Source organism: Pezoporus flaviventris, unplaced genomic scaffold, assembly GCF_033815535.1.
Source record: "Pezoporus flaviventris isolate CSIRO_AGI_PZ_B2104156 unplaced genomic scaffold, CSIRO_AGI_Pfla_v1 ptg000036l, whole genome shotgun sequence".
NCBI classification, from domain to species: domain Eukaryota; kingdom Metazoa; phylum Chordata; class Aves; order Psittaciformes; family Psittacidae; genus Pezoporus; species Pezoporus flaviventris.
Window position 1 is genome coordinate 40,174,928 of NW_026892584.1, and position 17,450 is coordinate 40,192,377.

Sequence of the window (17,450 nt, forward strand, 5' to 3'; positions counted from 1 at the left end):
TCCACCAGCAATAAAGCCCAGTTAGCATCATGCTATCTTTGCTCTCCCACCCATTATGCCACATCAGTGTTCCTTCTGTGGGAAATACATTTACTTGCTGTGAAGAGCCATCTAGTGAGGGTTTACTGCATATAAAATCAAAGTAACTATTTCTTTATTGTTTCCAGGCAATACTGAAAGAAAAAGTGCTCTCTTTTTTTTTCCTCTTCTCCCTCCCTCCATGTGCTCCTACTGCACTCAAGCTTCAGCTAAAGCAAACGGCTTGAGCAGGTGAGGCTGTGTGGGACTGAATGCTTATTCTTTTGGACATTTCTTTACAAAAAACAGGGAGCACTTGTGCTCACCCTCACTCAGCTCTGCTTTTGAGGTATAAGCATGGGTTAAGGAAGAGTCATGAAGGACCTGCCCTCTGCACCGGCAAAAGCAAAAGCAACGTGACTGGGTGGAGAAAACAGGGAAGGGCCACGCTATGCAGAAGTGAAAGGCTCTGAAGCCGGTCGTGTTTTAGTATACGGGGAATGGAAGAACAGAGCCAGGCGGTGAAGTGCCCCTTGTCACACAGGCAGCGATGGCATAGCCAGGAACTTAATTCAGCTTTCAGAAAGCTAAGCCAGAGCCTCACATAAAGGGAGCATCATTTGAATAGTGGGCAATTCCGTGCTTGTTTGCTTTTTTGTTTTGTTCTCTACAGGACAACAAACTTCAGCACAAGAAAATGAGGAGTAGAGTTGGGACTGTCCATGCACTACAGAAATTTGAAGTTACTGCTCCTGGAGTATCAAAAGCACAGATGCATTGCAAACCTACATTGTTAAGAATCTTACAGTCTGCAAAAGATACTGAACACACCGAGTTAAATATTAAGCATTCAGTCAGGGAAATGACAGCAGCTTTTCTACAGGCTTGTGTTGTGCTCTGAAACTATACCCAGTGAGTGTGGCTGGGTGAAGTGAGGGGGTGCAGGGCCAGCATCAGGTTTTTTGGCTGTACTCAAGCAGTTTACAAGCTAAATCTGAGTGGCTGCAGGCAGCGGGGTCTCTGTCAAGGTGTGCTTGGGATGCTCCCCAGCAGGAGATATGCTGGAGTCTCCATCATGACATTCACTCTGCAGCCTCCTCCAGCCCTTTCAAGGCACTCGGGGTGGGAGTTTGCAAGCAAGCAGGCAGCTGCACACCACTTTGCCTTATGCTGCACTGGCACTGGAGTTACCCTCCCCACCTCCTGCCTGCATGTTTCCAGTGCTGGTTCTCAGTGGGCAGCTTTTCTGTCCCTCAAAAGCTCAGCTCTGTGCTCTCCTGCCATGTTCTTGGCTCAGCTCCCCTAGGCATAGCCAGCCAGCCCTTGATGGGAGAGTGCTAAGCATCACCTTCTCTGTAGGGCTGAAAAAAATGGCTGGCACACTGGAGGAGAAGACTCTCAGTCATCTGACACTGCAATACACAATAAACAGGACAGTAATTTTTCACAGCTACACAGCTTATCAGGACAGGAAAAGTAATCCAACTTTTATAAATAAGCCTTTATTCTACAAAACCCAAACACTCTCACACACAACAAAATGCTCCGAATTCTGAATGCCTGTCACTTTACAGTGACTATTCCTTACTTTTTTTTTTTTAATGCAATCAATGATTTTTAGTTCTTTTTTAACAGTGGGAAAATCCCCATTTTTTAGTCAGTGGAAAGTGTTTGACTACATCAATGATTAATAGGTTTCATGTAATAGCTGCAACTGAAATTTAGAAAGCAAACGAGCCAAAGAAAGCCAAATGGATTTGTTATAATGATTTCATTAGGGATTTTTAAAAGTTTGCTTTATCCTTGCAGTTTGTTGTCAGAGAGAATTGGCTGAATTCAGTCAAAACGGTTTGTTCTTTGTCTGGCCGTGGTCACCATAGCTACCATTTCAATCTGTTAACATATGCGGTATTATTTTGTTCCTGTCTCTTAAACTCTGTTCACAGATGCTTTCAAGATTTTCCTTTGTACATATCTGATTGGTCCATGCCCGGTTTGGCTCCATGCCTTTTTAGACGAGAGCCTCTGTGATGAGGACAAGGTGGTTAGGCATGTGGTGCAGCAATGGCGACAGAAGGAAAAGCTGGGGTGGGGATGGTTCCTACTCCTCTGCAGCATGGGATCTGTGAGAAATACCTTGGGAAGACATTGTCAGAGGTGTATGTTTTTTCTGGAGAGTAAGTGTTCCCTGGATGTGCTGTAGCAGATCTTCAGCTGCCGTAAATCAGCACAAATGCATTCATTTTAGGGGAGCTGTCGTGACTGCTGATGGTCAGGTCCTGTGACGTTGCTCATTACACAGGTTTTGGGTAAGGAGCCAAGATATGAAGGGAGGCATGACTACAACATTTAAAATAAGTAAGTAATATGATTTCATAGCCTCTACTCTCTTGCTTTCTCCAGTCTTAGAAAAGGTTCAGGTTGTCACTGAGTATGGAGGTGTATCCACTCTGTACAGTGGAGGTGATTGGAATATTTAGTGATCAGATTATCCACATTTCACATTTTAATTGGCATTGAGTTGGGAAAAAAGTCAGTTTTCCCTATTGCTGAATGTGAAGATGATTGATATGGCTTCATTTTTTTTCCAACTGCGAAGCAGGCAGGTAAATGTATTGATGTGAGTATGTACACAGACAGTTTATAGTGGGGAAGCTGTAAGAGGAATCAGATAGTCTGGAAAAGATACAATTTTCTTTCACAACAAAACTCTCACAGTAAAGTTAAGGTGAGTGTCTCACTTTTTTTTAGTAGTATAAAAGCCTTTGCTTAAAGCTCCTTGGGTCTGATTTTCAGAGCTGCTGAGCACCCTGCTCTTCAATGTCTTTTAATTGGAGATGTAGGTGCTCAGCATTTTTGGCAGCTGGGACCCCTGTATAATGCCTATAGAGAGTAGCTGGAGAAAGTGAGAGAAATGTTACTGTAATGAGGGGCTAATTCTGCCTCTTCTTCCTACCTCTCAGCACAGATGAAAGAGTGCCTATGAGTCATGTGATGTGCACAGAGAAGGGGAATTCTGATTTACTGCTCTGGGTCCCCAGGGGCAGGGATGCTCTCTTAGCACGACTCACAGTATGTCACATCTGCATTTCCAGTATAAGGCCCATTTTTAAGGACTCCTAGTTTGGCTATAAAAATTCACTTAGCATACATGAATAGAAACCAAATTGACAAGGTAGATCATAACTGCTCTGAAAGGGCCATTAGTTCCTGTCATATGAAAAATCCACATTTTACAAAAGCGAATATTGTTCACATTTGCACAACAGCCTGTAACTGTTCCTTCTAAGTCTTTATAGCCTGTATGGAAATAATAGTTTCCAAAATCACTATTGATACCACAATAGTATTCCTGCACAGAAACTGCAGGAAGCAGATGCCTGTGCTTGATATTAACTCAGAGCTTTCCAGTGCCTCTGCACAGGTTCCAATCAGTACAAACTCTAGATTTACACTGATGTAACTGAGAAGAGGAAGACCACAGTATAAAGATTTGGTCTGGTGACTGAAAGTTTGGTGCAAGATTTCTGGTGTCCTAAGAAGCATACCAGCTTTGAGAGGGCACCAAGTCTGGTGAGAATCCATCTATCCCCTGTACTCACAGCTGGTGGGGAGGGGGTAGAGGAGATGCATCTGTATTTGGTGCTTTTGGTATTTAATAAGGAAAAAGCCTGGGACAAATAGGAAAGTAGCTGTTTTTTAAGTAGTGATTTTAAGAGGTACTAAGTCATAGCATTTTCTAATTTTGTTTTTCAGTTGTTAATTAATCCATCAGTTAATGCCAAATTGAGGTTTCATTAGTATTTTTCTTTTCCAGGTTTTCATCTGTTTCATATTTTCTTTAAACAAATAGTGAGGAACCAGCTTTGACTTCATTCTCCTCTCCCTGGGATCACTAGCATTTGAGTTTTACAGATTATATTTGGAATGGATGGAAGAGAAACTGTAAAATCAAAGGTTGGCACTAGAGTCCTGATGAGCTGTGCTATGCCTTAGGGGTGTGTTCATGGAAACACCGGGCCTGAACCTTCTTGTACTGGTTTTACAACAAAGGGAATTTCCAGTGATTTCAGCAGAGTGATCCTAAGTACATCAGAAGGATGTGAATAAGATGATTTTCTACACTCCCACATGTGTGTATGGACATACTGACCTATATTTTCACTCTGTTACGAAATTTTGCTTGGACCTATGACTACATGTTTGAAGGGCAATTTCAGATGAATTTCTGACAGTTTCTTTTCCTGTGGAAATGCCAGTGGTCAGAGGTCCTGTAGGCCATCCTGGCTGAATTTCCCCAAGATCCTCCTATGCCATCCTATGCTCCCACCAGTTGACTGCAGCGACACGGGCCACTGGAAAGCTGCAACCGTGGAGGGTCTTGCATAGAGGAGTTGTCCTGCTGGATCCAGCTGATGCTTCCCTGCTAGCCTTGCTGCTAGCAGAATCCTCCAAAGATTGTGCCACAGTGGTGAATGAGTAACTACTCCTGGGGAAATCTTCCCTCACTCAGAAGAAGGAAGATTTAAATGCTGAAGTGCAAGGGATTGTATTCCTTGCAAAGTTCTTAAATTAGTATCTACTGTTAAACTCACATTTTTGTCCCATTAGGTCTTGTGACGAAGAGCTCCCTGAAGGGATTGTGTGCATTGCTTCCTTGAAATCTCCTGTGAGAAAGATTGTATTACTGGACTCCCAGTCACCCTGAAAATGATGGCAGCAGTTCCCTGCCACTCCAGCTGCCCTCACAGACTTCATCATTGCATACTGCCTGCTCTGCTGCTGAAATGGCAATGATGGAGAGAAATGGAATGAAAGAAGCTTATAAAACGAGAGTGGTATCTTTCCAGGTAAATGCTGTGGAGCTGCAATCCTCCTTATGATGAATTGACTCCTGAAAAGAAATCTTATTTCCTCATTCATTTTTTTTTTTTTTAAGGAGTGATCAGTCTCTTTGCACCTTGTATTTCTCTTCTGAGACAAACATTTTCTAATTAAACACAGAACTGAGTGGAGCAAACCCATCAGCTACCTGAGGCTTTCTACTCTTATTTTGCTATGTCCCACTTTCTTGTCCTCAGGAAGGGAAAAGTGCCTGTTCCACCTCATAGGAGGCTTGGTTTCTGTGAGAAGGCATCAGCCATGGAGGGGTTAACAGCACCAGAGCCTAGCTCCTGTTTCCCCCCACCCTCTCACTGCTGTCCCTCCTCACTTTCTCCTCTGAGCTCTTCTTCAGGGTTCCTCAGGGGTGCAGGGTGGGTGGCATAGAGGTGCTACCTGTCTGGGTGCTGCCACCCAGGTGTACCCCTACTCTGGACACCTGCTGGCTGGGGCGGTGGAGGAGCTGAGGGAGAACAGGGCTCCTAAGCAGCCTTAAATTTAATTAGCTGAGAGAAGCTCCTGGCGGAAAAGGAGAGAGGGGAGTCCTGTGGGAGCAACACAGAGGGGTGGTGAAAGCCATATGCCCAAGGAGCTGAATTCCTGCTAAGGAGATGCTCACAACAGCGTGTACAGATGGGTGACTCCTGTTTCCATCAGCTTCATGAACTGTGAAATAGCTCCTAGCATGGATGCTGAAACAAACCCACTGGGGTCTGCGTTCACACTTCGCTGGGATAGACAGGGTGCTCTCTGGAACTCTGCCTGTGCCAAGATGTCATGCGTTTGTTCCAGTGCTCTCCCTGGCACCACCTGCCTCTGCAGGATTTCAATCCCATCCTCTCCCTCCCAGGGCCAGCTCTTAGTGCCTCCCCTCTGGGCCAGCTACGAGTCCTGCTCCACGCCAAGACAGGGTTTCCTGTGCTGCTGTGGCTCTCCTGGTCATGCCATGCTCACCCTGCAGCTGCAGCAGCCCTTCTGCCTCCTGCTGCTGATCAACCCCAGCTTCCTCTCTGCACCCTCTCACTCCCACCACAGTCATCCCCGTATTTTTTCCACTGGCCTCCCACTCACTACAGGATATGAGCCATTCTCTCCAGTGGGAAATAAAAGTTTGGATTAAAATTTGCTGTATTATTCCTTCTCTTTCAGGCAGCTTTCAGGCTCCAAGGACAAATTTCCAAAGGAACACATGAGATTTAGGGAGAGATTTTTAAGGTCTTTTAGTTACATTAAAATTAAGTTAGATGCCCCTTGGGATATCTTCAGCAGAAGGAGGTGGTTTTGAAATTTGCATGTGATGTCTGTTTATGTTTTTTAGGCAACTAAATGCTTCCAGAGATTTTGGGTTTTGAACATATAAGTCCCCTTGAAATCAAAGGGATCCAGGCATCAACTCCTATACATGCCTTCCAAATTCCAGCTCAAGTTGTTGTCAAACTTGGAGCACAAAATTCTAACGTAAGAGATTATAACCCTAATTTCCAATCTGCTTTAGCAGGCAGCTTAGCTTCAGAGGAAAAAAACAACCCAGTGTTAACTGTATAAGCATCTTGTTCAAAGGGTAACGTTTTCCTGATTAATAGCCTTTCAGTATTAAAAACATTCAGTCTAGAGCATGATTAATTGTCCCTTCTACTACTAGTGACCAAATATATGTGTATGTATATACACAGATACATATATATATATACGTGTGTAAACACCCAGGCACATTCTCACTAGGATAAGCATTTTCAGAGTGTCCGTTTTCAAGGAAAATATAATATGCATGAGGTGAGAGCTGTTTTTTACAACTCTGGCAAATGGGAAGGGTTTTAGCTCCTGTAACCCTTTGTTGCAAGAACTGGCAGCCTGAGGGATGTGTGGCAAGCATCGCTGCCTTGGTGAAAGGCACAAAACAATTACCTGGACAGGGAGGAGATGAAGAATGAGGCAGAAGATTCTTTGCTTTTAATTTGGGGAACAAAGGCTGCTCAGTTGATGGACATCCTGGCTGTGTTTCTACTTCCTAAGTATTTTACTTGTGGGACTGACAGAGTTAATGACAATAAAAGGTTTTAATTTAAAAATTGGCAAGGAGAGGTGTTTTTCCCTTGACAAAGATAACCAAATTTCAATAAATTATTTAAAAAGACAGTCCTGCCTGGTCTAACCTGTTATGCTACAGCAAAAACACAGCAGTGACATCTTTATAAGGATAAGACTTCCCCCCTTCCCCCCCCCAACCTTTTGCTCTGATGTATAAACAGCTGAACAGGTTAACCATCATGTTACAGTAATGTGCGGAAGTTGCAGCCAAGCTCAGGGCCTAGGAAGAATACCATCCTTGCCTTTTGTGACTCGGTCTTCTACAGATCATATACAAAACTCCTCCTGATCCTACACATGGCTTGATGAACTTCAGCAGAACATAGCGGTGTACACACTAATGTGTAGGATCAGGAGCTAATGTGTCTAAATGAAGTACTGATCCAGGTAAACAAGACCCTGTACCCCTCAGTCTCTCCTGGTGCTCATGGGGTTTCCTCCTTGTCTGTTCCACCTTGCAGAACTTCAAAATAATGAAGTCTTAATACTGGGATTCTCTAGAGCAAGTGGTGTGAGACGGAGGAGTAGAAATGTTGCTCTTTTGGCATTTGTAGTAGTCAAAGGCTGCAAAAAGTGCATTCACTGTTGCTGCTGAAAAATAAAATAGAATTCTGTATTTTGTGTACAGTCTCTATGTACACTCTCGCCTACACAACGTGAAGAGTTTTCTTTATGGCCAGAAAAGAATTTTTCAGTTTCCTTCAAGAACACCACCAAAATCTGTAGCGCTGTGTTGGGACACTCTTGAAACTTCAGGCTTTTAGCCTAAGCAGAAGGAAATCCAACACCACTGTTAAGGAAGCAAAAACAAACATGAAAATTTTTCTCAATGGTTACAGATGAAAAGCTCCATCAGCATCAGAGATGTTAAATTCAGGGCTCCTGAGTTTGTGCAGAAAGGTCTAAAAAAGCAAAGCTGGGGATGAAGAGGGGGGTGTTGGCTTGGGACAACAGCTGTGACAGGTGTAAACTGGCTGCGATAGTGACAACCCCGAGATCTGCTACTTAAGGACACACACAGTGCACACATTTCTACCCACCGGCACCAGAAGACACTGATTCGCTGCTCTTTCCGGGCATCTCATCTTCTGCCAGGGGCAAGGGCAGGCTGGTGAGCAGGCGGGCGGGAAAGGGTGTGCCCCGCCATCCCAGGGGATGGCTTCTGCACGGGTGGCATCCACAGGTGATACGGTGCTCCTCCAGCTTGCTCCTATGGGACAGTGCTGCTCAGGAGGGCCAGGGCCCTTCAGGAGAGGCAAGCAGTTGTGAAGTGCCAGCAGGAAGGGTTTCAACAGTTGAAAATAGTGAAATGGTGTTATAAATATTTTAGATTATGGATTTAAGAATTTAATCCTGGGGCCTAAGTGGGTAATGGCTATGAACAAGGGAGGAGGAAGGGAGAGGAAATGAGTGAAGACCAAAATTAGGTCTTGATTTGCAAAGCCATACACGTCTTGGTGTATGTCTGTGGTCCCAGGTTCAGGTTCAAATTCAAGTTGAGTACTCAGGTGTGCTTTTTCTTTTTTTCAGGGGTGGGACCTTCAAAGCAGATGGAAAAACATTTCCAATTCCACTCAAGCTCATTTTTAAATGAAAAATTGGGTGTTCGCATTCTGCCCTTGCATTTCTGGAGCAGAAATACTGGAGTACAGAGAAGAATAAGGAACACTGCCATGTTTGTGTTCCTGTCTATCATGGAAAATGTATTCTTCACTGAAGAACTAATACACTTTGCACTGGGAAATATTTGTGGCCGTCAGTGCTGGGGTTTAAGAGCATAGCTAATTATTCCCCTGATTTAGAACTGATATTTTTAAAGAGTGTGTGATCAAGAGTCACTGTCATGACCTTCAGTTTTGTGAGCTAGAAAAAGTTATTTTTATGTGGTGTAAATATTATTTTTGCACTGTAAATAAACGTGGTGAAATCACAGGTACATGCATGTCTACATGAAGGAAACTGATTATGCATCTGTCAGTGTCTACACACAACACATATTCCAGCATCTGAGGAAACTAAATACTGTAAAGAGGTCAGTACACTGAAAGAAACTAACATGGATTTCAAAAGGTATTACTTTTCTGTTTTAATGGAGCAAATAGTGCATGAAAACTGGGGAGGACCCCTTCCAAACTATAACCTAGCAGTGAAATAATTTTGATAATCTTAAACACATTATAGAAGAGGAACGGTAAACCCAGCCCTAGAGTCCGTAGCTCTGCCTCAGCAGCACTTTCCCCCTCCCCCTGTGCAAATTCTCTTGGATTAAAATGGCAGAGGGAGGAGGGGAGCGGCTGGGGACAGTTTGTCTGATACGAGATAACCGCTGCAAGTCAAATCGCACTTTTAATTGCACGGACCAATAAATAAAAAAACTTGCTAAGGAAGTTAATTTGAATGAAAATACAAGACACACCCCACAAGCTGTTTTCCACGATTATGTATTGTTTTCCCTCGCCCTGCTGTACAGTTCAAGTCGCAAATAAAAGCGAGCAGTTTGTACACTTTTGTTGCTCATTTCTGTTACGACGGGTCTGGAGACCCCATTCCTGTCCTCCCCCCGAAACAATTTTCCCCCTGAAGCCTATAGGGTTTGCTGGTAGGAGCCTCGTGTCACAAGGAAAGGAAAAGTGGCCTCACTTCCCCTTTTGTTTCCGTCCCTCGCCCCTCGCTCCTCGCCCAGGCTCCTTCCCAGGTTTTGGGAGGCTGTGCTGCAGGTAGGGCAGTAGCCCACTCCCGGATTTGGCTGGGGGAAGGCACAAACACGCCAGACTACGCCGTCCCCGACTCCTGAAGCCCGATCTTAACGCTGGCAGCCACGTGGAGAGGGTTTCCGTGCCGAGCCGGGCCTTCGCACGCTGAAGGGGCAGCGCTGAGGCCCGAACTCCCACCAGGCCGCACAGGTCGCCTGGGGGGAAAGGTGCCCAGCCGGCAAGGCACGGGATATGGAAATCTGGGTGTGGGGTCTGTTGTTCAGGCCGGGCCCAAAGAGAGATTCTGACTTCGCAACAGAGCGCCTCAGGGGGAACGGAAGGGAGGGTGACTAAAGAAGTGCTCGAGGGGACCTCGGGACGACCACTGCCGCTGCCCGAGGCAAGGGCTTTGGCCGTCGGCTCTCCCTCTGGAGGGAAGTCGGGAGCGCCCTCCTGTCGGGACCCGACCCTGCTCTGGGCTGCGGCCAGGAAGGGCCGTCCCAGTGTGCCCGTTTTCCAGCTGGCTGCCCGCATCCCTTCAGAGATCTGCTCCCGGCCACAGGGAATCGCCAACGACGATGTCCCGTGCCATCGGTGCTGCTCCCAACCGGTCCGCCCCCCCTCCTCAGGCCATTCCTGACCGCTAGGCTTCCCAACACCTCGGAACACCCTTCCCCCTCGCGGAGCAGCCTCTGCTGCCGGCAACACGAGCCGTCCCGACCGGACCACGAGCAGAGCCACAGGCACTAACCGCCCCCGGCCGCGCCCCGACCGGACCGACGCCCCTAGCAACAGCCCCCATGGCAACAAGGGCTTTGTATGGAACCCATTCAAACCACGCCGTAACCTTCCGCCTGGGGGGAGGGGGGAGGTAAGAGGCAAAAGTAGTCCCTCAATACCCTCCCGGGGCTGACTTCACGCTGGGGCGGCGAACCCCGCTGTCGCCCACCCCGCGAGCCGAGCCGAGCCGAGCCGGACCGGGCTAAGCCGCGGAGCACCGCTGCGGTGGCGGCACAGCAACTCGCCTCCATCCCCCTCCGCTCAGCGGCAGCTCTCTGAGAAGAGGTATCGCTGGGCGGAGAGATCCTGGAGCCCTCACACGTACGGCCCAGCGATACGCCTCCACCTAACCCAGCAAACGGAAGCGCCAGGCCGCCACGATGGGCAGGAGGCGCTGTCCAATGGGCAGACGGGCTCGCCTCCCAAAATGTAGGTTTAGCCAATGGGCAGGGGCAGGAGCGGGGGAAGGTGGGGCTGGTGGCAGGCAGCAGCGCAGGTTGAACGGAGTCCCAGCGCAGGGCTGGGATGAGTCTTAAAGTTCGGGGCGATCGCAGTGGGGGATGTAACCGCGCTGCTGCCGCCGCACACCGGCCCGGCCCGCCCCGGTTCCCGCCCGCCCTCGGCGCCTCCCACAGCCCCCCTCCCTCTCCCCCCCCCCCCCCCCTCCCCCGCAGTTTTTAAACTCTGATCTCCCCCTCTCCCTTCTTCTCCACACCCCAACACACCCCCTCCCTCCCTTTTCCTCCCCTAAATGCCAGCCATGATCGAGAAGGGCCCGGAGGTCTCGGGGAAACGGCGGGGCAGGAACCACAACGCCGCCGGCGCGAATAATAACAACAACGGTGGTAGCAAAAGTTTATCCGCCGCCCCCAACGGCAACAGCAGCGGCAACTCCTGGGAGGAGGGCAGCTCGGGGTCTTCCAGCGATGAGGAGCACGGTGAGGAGCGGGGGGGTGGCGGTGTACAGTAACCGGGGGGGGGGGGGGGGGGGAGGCAGGGGCCGGGCGGGCCCACGCGGGTAACGCTTCTCCCTCTGCTTCCCCCAGCCGGCGGCGGTATGAGGGTCGGGCCGCAGTACCAGGCGGTGGTCCCTGATTTCGACCCCGGTAAGTCTTCGTTAATTTTTTAAGGTGGGGGGGCGACTCCCCCCCATCCGTTGCTTTGGACCCCCTCCCTCCAATGAGCGGAGCCCCGATGTGTGTGTGTGTGTGTATGTGTGGCTCCGCTTATTGGGGAGGGGGTGTGTGTCCAAAAATAATCCTCCCCAGTTGCGGTCCCAAACACCCAGAGCAAGAACAAGGAACCCCCTTCTCCTCCCTCCCCCCCACCCCCGGCACACACGGTAGATAAAAGAAGTCTCGATGCTTTCCAGAGGGCGCTTTGCAGGCAGGGAGGAACAGGGAAGCTGGCAGGGCTAGGGGAGGCAGGAGATGGCAGTTGGGTGGATTTTTTTCTTTTTTGATTTTACCCTCTCCTGGACTCGTGTGTCCGTGGGCTCGGTGGCAGGGCTGGAGCTAGAAGACAATAAGTTGTAAATGTATTTTATTTTCGGAGGTGTTTAGAAGCGACTTGGGTCTGTATTTAATTTTTTTCCCTTCCTAAGAAGCTGCTCTCCTTCCCCCTCCAAAAAAAAAAAAAAAATGTTTCACATTCCAGCTATTCTGCTGCGGTTCTTTGTAAGCTAATTTAAAGTGGTATGGAAGCAAATTTTGAGCAAACAAAGGAATTGGGGCTGTGCTGAAAGGCAGGTGCTGGAAGCATGTTAGTACTGATGTATCTCGGTGTATAGAAAGACAGGCTGTTGACCTCCTTAGTTTGAAATCTAAGCAATTCCCCCCCCCCCCCCGCCGTATTGTTCCTTTGTAAGTGGAGGTTGAAGCTAGATGAAACCCTCCTCCTGTCTGGAGATCCTGACATTTGGAGTTATCCCTTTGCCCAGCCCAAACTTAATTGAATCATCTGCACCTCTTGCCTTAAAACAAGAAGAATGGTGTGGAACACCACAGTGTCTCCTTATCGAATGATCCTGAGAGTTACTATTGTGCGGATTCAGGAAAAACGTTTCTTGTGGATCATCCTCAGGCTCTGCGCTAATATGTTGAATGCCTTTTTGTATTATTAAATGTATATATTTGGTCGGGGAGGGTGAAGAGGTGTTTTTTTTTTCTAAGTTCAATATTATTTATATTTATTTTTGGAATCATTTTTCCCCATTCCTCCCCCCTTCATTTTCTTGACAAAATCAGATCCAAGGTCTTGGCACATGAGAACTCCATTTCTTGGTTGACCAGGAGGAAGGGGGGAGGGGGAAGAGGAGGAGAAAAAGAAAGGGGGGGGGGGGAGAGAGGGAGCTGTTAGTTAGGCAGCAGTTGACTCTGTTTTTCAATCTGTAGGTCAAACACAACATTTCTGTAACACACGATGTGGATCACATTGGCTATTAGCCAGGTATCACAACAATACTTGGGCTTTTCAATCACCCCTGTGAATTATGCTCTTTTGTGCAATTTGTTTCTCTAACATAATAGATGGAGGGGGTTTGGAAATGCTGTGTGCCCCTTCCTCACAGTTCTGGCTCTAACTTAAGAGACATTCTGGCTCATACTTAGAGACATGACCTATACAAAGGTGATTGCTTTCTGTGCTGTGTGGAAGGGAGGGGAAGTGTGTGATGTGGAGAAGCAAATTTTTTTCTGAGTAACAGCCTAACACAGCATCAGCAAGCACTCTTATCTGAGTACACAGTGTAATATAGTGAGCTTTTAGTAGATGCACACTATGTAAGTGATCAATCTTCTGATGACCTGAGCGGGCAGCGGGTCCTCCTTTGCTCTATACTCTCCTTCCCTCCCCCCCTCTTTTGATTTCACAAGTTTGAGGTGAATTTTTGTCTGCTTGTCCATTGAAGAGTTGGTTTCCTGGCCTGTGGGATTACCCAGGAATAATTTTGCAGTGCAACATTATTCTCTGAATTTTGTGATCTCTTCTGGGTCCTGAAGGCTAAATAACCATGTTATGTTTATTTGGTATGCCTGTTTTGTTTCCCTGTATAAGAAAGAAAACCTTAAATAAGCTGCAGTAGGACCTTTTGACTGAAACTGTTGTCTTGTCTCACTGGTAGAGTTTCAAAGTTAAATCAATGGAATAGTGTTATCAGAGCATGCAGTATCTGTTTCTCAGTAGAGATTTTGGGGACTGTTTGACCGAAGGGTCCTAAAGCTTGGAGGTTCTTTGGTGTCAAGTTGTGGAGGCTTTCACCTTCAGATTAGGTGGCTGGTAAAATGCAGAGTGCTCATAATGCTTTAGCTGAGTCTGAGGGGAAAAATGGCATAAACTAGGCCTTGTGTGTATTGTTTTTGTTTTTTTTGCTTTCGACTTACTGTTCAATTATACCTTGGGTTTGGCTGATTCTGATGTGCATGTTCCTCTGTTCCCATGCAGAGGGGCAGAGAAAGCATTTAATTTTGTTTCACTTCTCAGCCACGTGAACTGTAGCAAAGAGCAATAAAATCAGGAAAGCTTTTTCTGAAATCTTATTCTGTGAGACTATGGGAGAGAAGAGTGATAGAACAAGGCCGTGGTGGGGTGTTGGTCTGGGTTTCGTGAATTAAATAGCCAGAGAAGAGTGAAAAAGTAGCATATTGTATGGCCTGAAAGTGAAGAGAGTGTCTCCTCAGTGATTGCCTAGGTTTTGTGAGGGAAGAGACCTTAGCACTTTTTAGTTAACATGGAGGAGGATAGAGAGTGCTTGTCTCTCCCTCTTTGAGCTGAGTATGAGGAAAATGATTCAGGGTTTTGCTTCATCCTTAAAACCAGAAAATTACAAGTTCTCATTCTGGATTAAAATATCTTAATGCAAGTTTTTAATACTTATGGCTAAAACTTTTTGTGGCAGTGGCCAAGGAAGGGTCTGATGTGATTCTTTGTAAAAATACTCATGGCTGGAACCTTCTGTGGGAGGTGGTCCCTTAGTAAATCTCTATGATGTCAAGGCCTATTCTGTGTCCTGGCAGAGCTTATAGGTTCTTTGCCAAAGTTAGTGCTGGTATCTTTCTCACTTATCCCGATCTCCCCTTACTCTGGGAGAGTAAGTTCTTGCTGCATTGATCCCACTTTTTTATTCTCAGTAACTTACACCTCTGTTATTTGTATAATAAGAACAGTTGTACAGTAAAGGCAAGGCTTTTGCTTTTTTTTGTTTATTAAACAAGCCGATTCAACTAGGAAGGAGAACAGGCAAAACTTTTGGAGCTGAAAATCTCATGTCAAAGCATGCTAGAGTTGGTAAAACTTGAGCTTCAGCTGTGTTTCACTGCTTGGCCATGACTTCACAGATATGATGTGAAAAATTGCTCTTGTCTCTCCTATATCTTCTTTTGTTAGAGCTCAAGAGTCAAATATTTGCCAGCTTAAAATTCTATGCATTAAACAAAGGCTGATATCAGTAGGTCAGCATTTCTTGTGAGTTCTTGGTCTGAGATGTTTTAAAGAGGGAGAACTATTATGGTTCTTTTAATCCATACAAATCCATGTGTCCTGATAATGGAAAAACTCAGTGGAAGGAAACATTGCGTATCCTAAAACTAAATAAAAATCTTTAATATGGGGAAGCACTGATATTGTACTTGACCATTTTACTTGTTGCTTATTAATTTATGCTACTGGAACACTGAAAGAAGGCATTAGTGAGCACTTTAACACAGCCAGTGAATTTAAGTAAAGATTAAAGCTTCTGTATGTTTGAGTGACTCCCTGAAGAGATCAGTCTCTCCTAATTTTGACAGGTATTGAAGGCAGATGAGCTTTTCTTTCTACTTGCAGCACTACAACTTCAGTTTTCCCTTATTTGTTATGGTAGTAAAAATACAAGCTGCATCTTGTACCTTTGGACATCAGCTGCGTTGGTCATCTTTGGAAAGCAGCTTCTGGTGCTATTTCCAGTGGAAACAGATGAGCAAAAGCTGGTTTGACTCAACAGTGTCTTATTGCAGAGGTCTGAAGTTGGGATGTGTGTGTCAATCCCTTGCTGGCTGTGCTGCTCTCTTAAGTTTATTGTTGCTGTACTGTAACAGCTAAAGTAAAAATGGTGGAAAGAAATACTCTAGTGCTTTCACCTCTAGGTGCAGAAAAACTTACTGGATGATGCTCACTGCCAGAAATCCTTGAGGAGCTCTTTCTCTGGTCCACATTTCTGTGCCCCCCTGTGCTTCTGCCCAAACACTTTGTGTATTTCCTGGCCTCCTTTCATGGTCAAGGCTGTGTTGTTTCAGTGTTATCAAAAATTAAAGTGAAAACAAACAAACAAAAAACCCCAAACCTTTTTAATGTAGTCAGAAACTCTTGTCAGTGTAGTAGTGTCATAAGAAGGGTAAAAAAAAGCAAGCAACCAAAAGACGCCAATCGCCCCCCTCTTACCTCCCAAATAAAAGAACAGTAAAACCCACCCAAACAATGTGTGGCATGGTCAGGTCCTAGGGGAGGGAGCTGTTGTATCCATCCATCACTTCTGGCTGTTAAAATTTGCCTGCTGTCTGGCTTTTTAGGATCAAAGGTGAAAGTGTAATAATAGGCCAGCCCCATGATGGCTGATTCCCCTGGAATAGCTATATTTCAAAAGGAAATGTAGCTATATCTGTAGGTGGTTATAAAGGCCATATTTCATTAGGTTGTATCTTCATCTAGTTTGCAGGGTTCTCTGCAGAAGCGCCTATTGGCCTACACAGTAGGGACTGAGATTGCTAAAAGTTGCCTTATGACTTACACTTGGCAAGTCCAGCTCCAAGCCAGCTTGTTCTGTTTCTTTGTTTGCAACTAGTGCTGCTCCTAACAGTCCATATAGTTTGCAAATAGTCTTAAGTACCCAATGGCTGTAAGAGAAAATGGTGTTTAGATGAACCGACTCAACAGAAAGTGGATGGGGGGAGAATGTGCTCTTCAGGTGGAACTTTGGGATCTCCATCTAAGCAAGTGTAGAAGTCAACTGAACTCCTGAAACTGGAAATACTGGTACATCTCCTCACATGACTTTGCCTTAAATGCCCTTAGTGCAACAGTCTCTGGAAAAGTTACTGGAGAGTTACGAGGATGTTTGATCTAATCAGAAATACCAAACCATAATCTGCTAGTGCCCAATCTGTTTGGGCTGACAGAGGCTGCCTAGTATCTTAATAAACCAGGCATGCCTCGGTCCTTTTACTGTGGTCTGAAGAGATGTGCATCATTCTAACAAGAGTGTGTTTTCCCTATTAGGTGGTAGAGAATTTAAGTCCTGTGGGCTTTCTCTTAAACTTTCTGGTGGGGAAAAGAGGAGCTTTTCTCTCTAGTTGAGTCTGCTCAGCCCCTTTCTCCCTCGTGGGCTATATTTGTCTTGCCCCTGTTCTTCCACAAGTGTTTTCTCTGTATGTGGTGTGCTGCAGAGCTGATGAGAAGGTGCCCAACAGGTGCTCCACCAAAAGCTGTTGTTGAAACCTTGATTTTTTTTTTTTAATTTTTTTTTTTTTTGGCTGTCTTGACCCCATGGGCTTTTTGATACAGTCAAAGGGGGTTATAAAGGTCAAGCTGCTCCCCAGTAGTCCTGGGGAAGGGGGAGATGACTCCTGCCACCTCCTCACTTGTGTTGTGTCGGCAACTCTGCTGCATGAGTGTCTGTATCATCTTGTCCCGTCACTACTACATACTGCCTGGTCCAGTCACCAGGGCCGGAGAGGCTGTGGTCCCACTGCTACATGAGGAGAATGAAGCTGACTTGTAGATGCTGACACTTTAGCTTATCCTTTTGCTTTTTAAATCCACTATGGAGAAAAAGGAGTAGTGCTCAAGTTGGGGATGTATTATCCATATCTTTGGCACCTCAGCAGCAGTACAGCTGTTGATTTTTGTGCCATACCTTTCTTGCTGCTGGGCTGCTCGCCTGAGGGAAACTTTTTAAGTCTGTGTGGCTCAATAGTTACCTTTCATCCGGTCTGTTCACTTACTCTGTGAAGAGGTGCA

The 17,450-nt window shown here is 46.2% G+C and overlaps 1 protein-coding gene across 2 annotated transcripts in view; it reads left to right on the forward strand.

Annotated features, from left to right (window-relative positions):
• The first annotated feature begins 10,743 nt into the window (after positions 1 to 10,743).
• Positions 10,744 to 17,450, forward strand: part of RCOR1 (REST corepressor 1) — an 84,533-nt gene continuing 77,826 nt past the window's right edge. Inside the window, exons 1-3 of one of the 2 annotated variants that reach the window (XM_061464049.1) lie at positions 10,744 to 10,889; positions 11,219 to 11,398; positions 11,507 to 11,566. In XM_061464049.1, the coding sequence (XP_061320033.1) occupies positions 10,841 to 10,889; positions 11,219 to 11,398; positions 11,507 to 11,566 (289 nt within the window). In that variant the 5' untranslated portion in view covers positions 10,744 to 10,840. Of the gene's footprint in view, positions 10,890 to 11,128; positions 11,399 to 11,506; positions 11,567 to 17,450 lie in introns of those variants that run through there. The other variant, XM_061464050.1, reaches the window with a different exon arrangement.